Here is a 10,655-nt window from a genome sequence, read left to right as displayed (position 1 = left end):
GTGTGTATGTATATGTGTGGTGTGTGTGAGTAGGTGGTGTGTGTCTGTGTGTGTCTGGGGGTGTTGTGTGTGCATGTGTAGTGTGTGTGTGGTATGTATGGCATGTGTGTATATATGAGTGTGTGTGTGTGTGTGTGTGTGTGTGTGTGTGTGTGAGATGTGTGTATGAACTGTCTTGGGGAGGTGGGGTGAGGGCAGAGTCCCCACTTTCTTTGTCTTATTAGACATGCTCAGGTGATTTGTTACTAGGAAACCACTGGACTTGGCGGTGGGTTTGTTTGGGTTGCTGCTGGTTTGTTTGCTTGTTTGGAGGTTCCCGTGTTCTGCTTTTCCAGTGGCTTCCTCCTTGACTTACAGAGCAATTGCTTGATATCAGCATGAAAGGGAGGAGAGTTAAATGTCCCTGGAGGATGCTCCAGTTGGCTCCTGTACTATTCGTGATTGGAATCCAGTTTTAAAGACCACTGATGCTGCTTAGAGATGTAGTCGCTCACACATATGGCCGTGGCTGCTTGCTTACGCAGCAGTCACCAGCCTTACACCTCAGCCTCACTCCTCAGATCTGCCCAGCTAGAAAGTGAAGCCAGCACGCTGGATCAAACGCTGGTGTACTGGTAGACAGGACTGTCTTTAGAGTAGGTTTTATTATATGTAATAGTATTATTATATTATTTCTATTCATATTATGTTTATATTATTATATTACAATATTTAGTATATTCCCACTGGAGAGCACAGAAGCCAATATGCCTGAAAACTCCAGGAGGCTTGGACAGATTTGAGCGACTTTCTGCTCACTGGGCTCCCTGCTGAGTCTCTTTTCTTAATTATCCCTTAGCAGCTGGTCCTTGTCTATGAGAACTGAAGGAGGGCCCAGGGGGCCTAAGGGTACAAAGCTCTGGCAGGCTAGGAATGAAAGGAAGAAGGTGAAATATTGCTGTCCTGTCGAGAACTTGTGACCCTAAAAATGGAAAAGAGATTCTTGTGCCTACCAGAAGAGGTCCAAACAGATCATACATCTGTTGTTGCTGAGAATGAAGGACTGGGGGGGTGCTAAAAGGATAACTCAACAGCTAAAAGCGCTTGCTGCTTCTTCAAAGAACGTAAGTTTGCAGGGCAGTGGTGGCGCACACCTTTAACCCCAGCACTTGGGAGGCAGAGGCAGGCGGATCTCTGAGTTCGAGGCCAGCCTGGTCTACAGAGTGAGTTCTAGGACAGCCAGGGCTACACGGAGAAACCCTGTCTGAAAAAAAAAAAAAAGAACACAAGTTTGGGTCCCTGCACACAGATTGGAGGGCTCAGAATCTCTCCTGTATCTCTGGTGGGTCCAGCAGATATGACATCCTCTTCTGGCTTCCAAGGGTACCTATATTACACATGGCATATACTCACACAGACACATAAATAAAAATAAATAATATAAATAAATAATCATTTTAATTAAGAAAATAAAGGTAATTAATAAAATTAATTAATTAAATCTAGAAACACAAAAAAGGAACCAATGAAACATTAGAAAGAAATTTTTGCTCAAATGTTGAGTGGATTTAAATTCCCAGTGTTCATCTAGCTTGTTACAGTAGCAAGCAAAATTTCTTACCCCTAACATCTGTAGAAGCAAAAATTAGAGATGGTGTTTATAGTCCGGAGTGTGTCTCCTTCTCCCAGTAAGTCATACTTAGTATCAGATAGGGAACTAACCGAAGGGTGCTCAATTCCTTACAAGGGTTTTTAACAAATCAATTAATAAATTAATCATAAAGTTATGGATACAGTTTTTATATTTTGATCGGTCATGTTTGAACAGCTGGATTAGTCATCCCAATCAGATCTGTTTCGTTATTCAGAGGCTATGTTCTCAAGCAATCAGAAAAGCGCTCTTAAATTTAAATTTATATATGTTCACACCAGAGGGTGTGGTGTGCTAAGCAGCGCATGCTCAAACACAAAGTTACCTTAAGAAAATGTATGCGGGGAGCATGGTGCAAGGATATGTAAGAGGAGGAAGAATCACTACACAGTTCGTCTCATAATTCCTCTTTAAAGGTTTTGGTCTGAGGAGATAGCTCAGTTGGCAGAGTGCCTGCTGTATAAATTTGAAGACCTGATTCCAATCCCCAGAACCCACAGAAAGCACAGAATTTATAATTCCTGTCATGGGGAGGCAGAGACAGTCCAATCTCTCACTGGGGCTTAGATTTTCTAAAACATCATTCCAGGTTTTAAAATATAAAATTATGAGATCCATGAGCAAATCTTTGAATGCTACCTGGCCCACAGCATGGTTTTATACCACGACGGGACATAAACAGCACACCGCGTTTCCAAATCGTACTGACTTCCGGTATCGCCTTTGTTCCACAGGACGGTCTGACCCCGCTGCACTGTGGGGCGAGAAGTGGCCACGAGCAGGTGGTAGAGATGCTGCTTGACAGAGCCGCCCCCATCCTTTCAAAAACCAAGGTAAGGTCTGCGGTTCCTGAACTCCAGTACCCTGCTCAGATCTGCGTCTTTTGAAGGAGAAGAGCGCACAGCCACCAGCACTGCGAAATGGAACGCAAGATCATCACTTCTATAGGGATGCCCAAAATAAGCTTGAGACTGGGGAGATGGCTCAGAGGACAAAGGCTTGCTCTAACGGCATGAGGACTGTGCTTCAGGTCACCAGCACCCACATAAAAGCTGTAAAAACTAGTGGCTACATGTAATCCCAGCACTCAGAAAGCGAGACAGAGGAACCCCCTGTAAAATCAGCTAGCTAGACGATCCAGAACCAGTAAGAAGAGGGGTCAGCAAGAGACCCTCTCTCAATAAGTAAAATGTAAAGTAATCGAGGTAGATTATATCCACTGTCGTCCAGGCATCTGTGTGCACGCATGCATGTGTGCTTTGCACACCTGAGTATGCACACACATACATGCAAGCACACGCATGTGCAAAATAAGGTTAGGTTTCTGAGCCTTTGTGGATGATGTGTTCGATAGCAAAGCCGTTTATTTCACTTGTTACTTTGGTCTGTTATGCTGACTATTTAATGTTACGCAATGAGACTTTCAGGGCTCAGCCAACTACTGCTTTAAAGAGACTTGAAGCTCTACTTTCTGGCTTGCTTCTGAGTCTTTTTCTACACCCCTACCCCCCAGTTTATCTCTTGAGAGTTCATAGACTGGGGCTGGGGTCGCAGCTTAATGGTAGAGCATTTGCCTGTCCATACACCGGGGCCCTCAGTTTGTGCAAATTTAAAACATTAAATCTCTGCGTATCTATCCCCACCACTGTGTAAGATCTGAGAGTGAAGCCCGTCTTCGATTTCCATTCCCAGCAGTCTAGGGGGGAACCCCATGTCAGCTCACAAAACCAAACGTGCATCTCTATCCCTGGTTCCACGCTTAACAGGGACAAGGGCAACTTACAATTGGTCCCATCAAGGAACCTACGCACACTAGCTGTTGGGATTCTGGGGTGCATTGAGAGCTTTATCACCTCAGAGGACTGCTTGTTAGACACCCCCCACCCCCACTGAGCATGTTCGTGTACAGGTGTGTACATGCTCAGGATACAGGGCAAGCAAGCTCCAGGGTGCTTCTCGTCTGACTTCACAATGCCACGGCAGGCACATGCTGCCACACTTGGCCTTTTATGTGGGTTCCAAGGGGATCGAACTCAGGTCCCGAAGCTTGTGGGGCAAGCATTTACCAACTCCTCCACATCCCTGGCCCACCCAATAGACCTTTTTTTGACTGTCGGTCCTACCTGTGCTCACATGTGTTTAAGTCAGCACCAGACAGACAGACAGACAGGGTTCAGTCCCCATCAGTGTCCCTTACACCGTTTAGAAAGAAGCTCTCTGCTGCCATCGGTACATGCTTGCTACCTGGCTTTCTTCAGTAGAATGAAAGTCAGTATGTTTTCTTGTTCAGCCCAAGCCCCTAGTAGTACACAGCACTTATGAAGATATGTGATGAGAGAGAAGTCATAGAACGTTCCAAGCCTAACTTTGAGGCAATTTGTCCGGTCCCTTAGGCCTTTTATATTGCTGAGCTAAGAAAGCCTACCACTCCCGAAGTCATCCTTCAGGCACCATATACAATGTGAGTCCTATCCATGGGCTACTTGATTTTTCCGTCTTTGTTCTCACTATCATTCCATGTGACACCGAGTTAGTTTTCCACCCATACGTCATTATTCTATGCATCATTCTTGGCGTTCTAGTTTCCGCTTTCCTGCTGTGATAGAATATTCTGACCAAAAGCCATTTGGAGAAGAAAGAGTTTATTTGGCTTACACTTCCAGGTCACAGTTGATCCATCATTGAGGGAAGCCAGTGAAGGAGCTGAACCAAGAACTTGAAGCAGAAATCATGAATGAACACCACTTGCTTGCCCACCTGCCTAGGGAATGGTGCCACCCACAGTGGGCTGGGTCTTCCTAAGTCATTTGCCGATCAATACAATCCCCTATAAATATTCCCGCAGGCTAAGCTGATTTGGGCAGTCCTAACAATTGAGAATCCCTGCTCAGTCAACTCTAGGTATATCACATTGATGGTTACGGCTCTCCATGATAGAGCCTCTTTCCGTTTTTTTGACACTGCTTCCCACTTACAGCCTCCAGGAAGTCCTGTGTTCTCTGAGATTTGTTTCCTTTGTACTTCCTCTAAGACTACAGGAAAACAGAAAGCAAAGGAGGATTTGGCGGAAGCGAGGGAGGACCTGTGGTGTGCGGGGGGGGGGGGGGGGCAGTGTCAGATGGGAAATGCCCCAGCCCTTAGCGACACCTTTAAGTGTCTGCTTTGGTTCAAAATATTGGGGGGGGAGGGGCAGGGAGAAATGCTTGAAGCAGGGACATCTCAATTCCCCAACGGCTACCCAAGTATTTAAATTCATCTATTTATTTCACTTATTACCTTTTTTTCATTTTTTTCTACCTGTAGAACTCTCTGCTAGGCAGTATGGGAAAATACTATCATAAATGTCTTGCCTTTAAGGAACACGGATATCTGAGATATGCATCCATCAGCGGTAGTGTGATGGCTTACTGATTTTACATTGCTTTGTCTACAAATTTTTTTTGTTTGTTTGTTTCATGCTGTAATAAATGTAGGGGGAAATCACTGGTCTTGGAGAAGTCAGGTGTGCCCAGTTCCCCAGGCACGAGTCCCAGGTCTTTAAAGACAGTTAATGACTACATTTTTTAAAGGTTTATTTGTTTATTATATGTAAGTATACTGTAGCTGTCTTCAGACACGGGCATCGGATCCCATTACAGATGGTTGTGAGCCACCATGTGGCTGCTGGGATTTGAACTCAGGACCTCCGGAAGAGCACTCAGTGCTCTTGACCGATGAGCCATCTCGCCAGCCCAATGACTACATTTTTTGAAAACAGAATCAGCCGTTATCATAGAGGAAACGGCTTGCTTGGATTATTGAATGTGCTAAATTATGCTATCAGTAATTTAGACCTCCCTGTGGTAAATGAGCCTGCCGAGAATCTCCAGGCTCTCCCATGTCGCTTCAACACTTAACAGAAGCTTGAAAAGACTAACGCTGGCCTGCTCGGCCTTGATTCACGTATCCAACCACTGAGGAGTGGCTGTCATTCTAAATATCTTCCCTTCAGTGCTGGCGACTGAACCTAAGCACTCCCATATTCATTCATTTCTTTTCTGACGTCTCGAAATAAATCTTCAACTTCTTCGCACCGCACGTAACTATGTGCAGTGACTATTAAGCCAGGATGATTTAAGCTGAGGTCTCCTCACTGAGCCAATGGCCAGTGACTTCCTTTTACTTGTTGACACACGGGGGCGCCAGACTTCTAGAAACGGATGAAGGCTTCCCAGACACTGTGCAGTCTTGAGTCTGGAGCTCTGTACTTTTCTGGCCATCTGCAAGGGCAGAACCAGCAACACTCCAGCGTTTACGAATCGGCTCTCACTTTTTCTTAAATTGTAATTTTAAATAATAAATCCTACTGAGAAGATAGTAACTTCTGGCCCCTGGTGCAAACCATATGAGTTTTAAACTGGGGAAAGAAATTACCCTTGGCAGTTTTTTTTTTTCTTTTTCTTTGACACAAGAAAGGAAAGTTTTCTTTTTTAAAGCAGGAGCTGTTCTAAAGGATTGTCAGTGCCTTTTTAAAACGTAAGGTATTTCCAAATGAAGAATCAGAGTTTTTAACATGGTCCTGCTTGTTCCGCTGTTTGTCTCATTTGAGCTAAAAAGCAAACACAATGAGTCCTCTTCTTCCGTGTTCCAGAATGGGCTGTCCCCACTGCACATGGCCACACAAGGAGACCATTTAAACTGCGTCCAGCTCCTCCTCCAGCATAACGTGCCCGTGGACGACGTCACCAACGACTACCTGACCGCCCTCCACGTGGCGGCCCACTGCGGCCATTACAAAGTTGCCAAGGTTCTTTTGGATAAGAAAGCTAACCCCAACGCCAAAGCCTTGGTGAGTTTGTCCTGCCATCCGGCTCAGGCGAGCGTCTGGCCGGCAGTGCATGGCAGCTTGCATGTGGAGGGATTGCTCTTCCAGACACAAAGACAGAAGGTCCATTAAACCATTGCAGTTTGTTAATCTTTCCAAATGTCCTTGGGGGTAGACAAAGCCTCCTGTGCTGGTGGGAATAAAGCTGACAGTGCAAAATGGCTCGTTTTTCAGGGTTCCAGTCAGGCTCCTCTTTCCTGAGAGAAAGCCTGACACGACACCATTATGAAAAGACCAACATGACCAGTTTCATTCACCTTCCTGTGATAATGTTATGATTCCTCAGGGTTAGACATTTGAGGGGCTTTGCTGGTTGCTTTCTGACATGTAGAATCTTGAAGCAAACTAGACATGACTGCTTAAACCTCTTATCCCAGCCCTTGTAAGGCTGAAACAGGAGGAATACTATGAGTTCAAAACCAGCCTGGTCTACAGAAGGAGACTTTGTTTCAGATTTAAAAAAAAAACAGTGCCAGGCAGTGGTGGCGCATGGTGCGCACGGCTTTAATCCCAGCACATGGAGACAGAGGCAGGCGGATTTCTGAGTTTGAGGCCAGCTTGGTCTACAGAGTGAGTTCCAGGACAGCCAGGGCTATACAGAGAAACCCTGTCTCGAAAAACAAAAAACAACAAAAAAAAGTATGTATGTGTGTATATATGTATGTACATACACATATACTATACACTTATACATCTATGTGTATGCATACATGCATGTATGTATACACAAATGCATACACACATATATACAGGCAGCTAGGCATAATGGCAGAAGCGGGAGAGCTCTGAGTTCAAGGCTAGCCAGGTCTAATAACAAGTCCCAGGCTAGCCAGAGCTACACAGTGAGACCCTGTCTTAAAAGTAATAATGTTTGTCCAAGAACCTGTGAGCTGAAATGATGTTAACCTTCGGTTTTCTAGATAAGATGATGCTTTCTATTGTTAGTCCTTAGTAAGGTTAAAATAAATAATCCTTAGAAAGGTGTTGACATTTCATTCAAACTAAGCCCTTGCTCTCAGAGAAAGAACGAAAATCCCCAACTCCAGGGAAGACGTTAATTTACTAGTAATTTTGAGGTAAAGGTTGACTCCAGCCAACCCTTCCTAGCAGGCTTCTGCTTCCCTCCAATGCTGCCCTGTGACCTTGCCCTTCAGAACCTCTGTGCCTCTGCCTCAGGGGGACCTGAAATTCAATGGAGTGGAGGGAGTTGGGTATTCTGCACCGCACAGCCGGCAGCGCCTTTGTCTTCGTGACCCCAACAGCTTCTACCGAAAAAGTATTTTAGGAGCTGTTGGCTTGCCCAGTGTGTCAGAAGCCTCTGCCTTCTGAGAAGGGAGGGGACCGCTGAATGACCATGAGTCACTCTTTTTCCATAGGAGGGGAAAAAAAAGACCTAAAGCAGGGTGTGGGCTTAACTTTCAGTTTCCTATGACTAAAGTTTTCCCAACAGAGGGACATTGTAGACAGTTACCCTGGGATGGATTATAGCTGAGAGAGAGAGAGAGAGAGAGAGAGAGAGAGAGAGAGAGAGAGAGAGGTCCTGGAAACTGCTTGGAGGTACCTGCTATAGCTTTGAATTCAGCCTGTATAGTGGACCTTAGTATAGTGGACCTTAGAGCTTGACAGCTGAACTAGGTGATCCAGTCTCAGCTGTTGCACAGAGAACAGTTTGGTGGGTAATTTGTTTAAACGGCAATTCTTTTATGAGATTAACCCTTTGAGCCAATGAGCTACATGCTCTTGAGTCATCCAAGTTCCTGCATCTTTAGAGTAAGTTCATGCTCGAGTCTTTTGGTTTGGGTTTTTGCTTTTCCTGTTTTGAGATAGGGTTTCTCTTGAATAGTCCCGGCTCTCCTGTAATTCACTGTGTAGACCATGCTGGCCTCAAACTCAGAGATCCACCTGCCTCTGTTGGGATTAAAGGCCTGCACCACCACTGCTCTGCTGCTGTGTGCCTGAGTCTTAAAGCTGCAGAATAAAGGAAACTCTCTAGGGCGTGTAGATACAAATGTCCTGTCACATAGGGGACAAGTCCGAGCAGGCACTGGCAAAGGTCGACTGTGCAGACTAACTTTATGCTGGTGTTTTTCCCAACTGTATTTGAAGTGAGGCAGAAGGGAACGCTAGCCCCTTAATTCAGTACAGAGGGGAACAGGAAGTGCTCAGTGAGCATACTCCGATCCCTTACTACCGGAGTCTCAGAAGGCTCAGACTAAATGCCTGGGAACTCATGTACAAAGCAAGACACTAATGCCTCTCTCGAAGACAAACCCATCCTCTCTGGATTTCGGAGTTCAACGTTTTAAGTTTACAAATCCATACAGTGGTATTTTATAAAGGTTTGTTTCTTGTACAGAGTTTGTCCAGAGTCAAAAAGAGAGAGGGCGCTTTGAATGAAGTAAAAAAGAAATAAAAAAGAAAGGAAAGGACAGGACCACTCCTAGGTAGGGGGGAGGAGAAAGTTTATTATAGATATAAGGGAGACATAGAGGCAGACTCATCTGGGAGAGTCTTGAGTGTTCATGACCCTGACCACCATGGAGAGGGGGAGGGGAAAGGAGAGCCGGGAACCAAGTACAGCAGCCAGGAGGCCAAAGGTGCAAAAGGAGCAAAAGAGAGGGGTGGGGATTATACAGGGAAGAGCCTCTTGGGGAGGGGCAGCCCTGCCTCTGGGCTGGAAAGTTCAGGATAGAGGGCAGGATATGCCAGCCATGCCCTGTAACAGGTAGGGACTGAGGGATGCTGGGAGAACCTGGAGGCCCCGTCTACTTTGATGTGTTAAATAGGCACCTTCACTGCTTGTCCCCAGTTAGAAACTTAACACACACTTGTATCACAGTAAGTCAATGAAGGATAATATAAAGGACTAACTGGCTGGTCAGTGGTGGTACAAGCATTTAGAGATACCCCTCGCCCACAAAAAAAGGCAAGACAAAGGACATTAGCTAAGGTAATGGCACATGCCTGCGCCTGCTGCAGTCCAGACTATCCAAAGAAAAAAGTAGGAGGGCTGGAGACGTGGCTCAGTGGTTAAGAGCACTGTCTGCTCTTCCAGATGTCCTGAGTTCAATTCCCAGCAACCATATGGTGGCTCACAACCATCTGTAATGGGATCTGATGCCCTCTTCTGGTGTGTCTGAAGATAGCTATAGTGTACCCACATACATGAAATAAATATTTGAAGTAATAATAATAATAGCAACTTAAAAAAAGAAAAAATCAGAAGGCACTTGGCTGAGTCCAGCGTGGCTTCACATAATGAGACTCTTGAGTCAAAAATCAAAATGAGATTTAAAAAAAATCGTTTAGAACAATGAACTCTAAAATAAAGAAGTGTATGCACAGTTTGACTCTCCCTACACAACCTGGGAAACTTGCTAGAAACCAGTCCAGACTCCTTTTCCTTCCAGCAAAGGAAAGCTGTATATCTAACTGCTTGTGGTTCTGAAGTCCGCACTGCACCTTGCTGTACTAGATGTCTCTTCCTGCACACGGTGGGAACTGACAGCTATGGATTGAAGTTAAGTAGATACATGTGTTTGTTCCTTGCAGAACGGCTTCACCCCTCTCCATATCGCCTGCAAAAAGAACCGCATCCGAGTAATGGAACTCCTTTTGAAGCACGGTGCATCTATTCAAGCTGTAACCGAGGTGAGATTACTTGCGGGGACTTGGGGGACCAGAGAGTATAGCTTCCTTCAGGTAGCCATGGTAGGGAAACAGCCTTAGGCCAGCTACGTCTCCTAAGGGGCAGCTCATTGGCATAGCGCCATCTCGTGGGTAGAGGCTGGCAGTGCTGCCGAACGATCCACACTTGGCTGCCAATGGCTGGCTGAAAGACAGAAACCTGTTCCCGTGCTGAGAGAGAGTTAAGGACTGTTCTGTGTGGACGTTTACAGTGAATGAAGTATGGGAGTGTTGCAGTTAGGAGCAGGGAAGCCCTGTGTGCTTTTCCTGCGAAACTACCGAGAGAATCCATCCTCGTGGGTCAGCGCCGGGTCTCCGCATACCACTTTAGCACTCTGCCGACTCCATAACTGTTCCACCCCACTCCGCCTTCCAACTCTAGGAACTCTCTCTGCAAATTGGAGCCTTGGCTCTTCTCCTAGAGCAGGTGTGTGTGTGTGTGTGTGTGTGTGTGTGTGTGTGTGTGTGTGTGTG

The 10,655-nt window shown here is 45.7% G+C and overlaps 1 protein-coding gene across 1 annotated transcript in view; it reads left to right on the top strand.

The window, feature by feature from the left end:
- The window catches only part of Ank3 (ankyrin 3), a 316,865-nt gene that overhangs the window by 160,264 nt on the left and 145,946 nt on the right, over positions 1–10,655 (top strand). Inside the window, exons 9-11 of the mRNA XM_028780242.1 lie at positions 2,365–2,463; positions 6,261–6,458; positions 10,047–10,145. Of these exons, the coding sequence (XP_028636075.1) occupies positions 2,365–2,463; positions 6,261–6,458; positions 10,047–10,145 (396 nt within the window). The remainder of the gene's footprint in view (positions 1–2,364; positions 2,464–6,260; positions 6,459–10,046; positions 10,146–10,655) is intronic.

Source organism: Grammomys surdaster, unplaced genomic scaffold, assembly GCF_004785775.1.
Source record: "Grammomys surdaster isolate TR1022 unplaced genomic scaffold, NIH_TR_1.0 367, whole genome shotgun sequence".
NCBI lineage: Eukaryota > Metazoa > Chordata > Mammalia > Rodentia > Muridae > Grammomys > Grammomys surdaster.
Note: the sequence above shows the minus strand (reverse complement) of the source record. Positions and strands in the feature narration are given on the sequence as shown.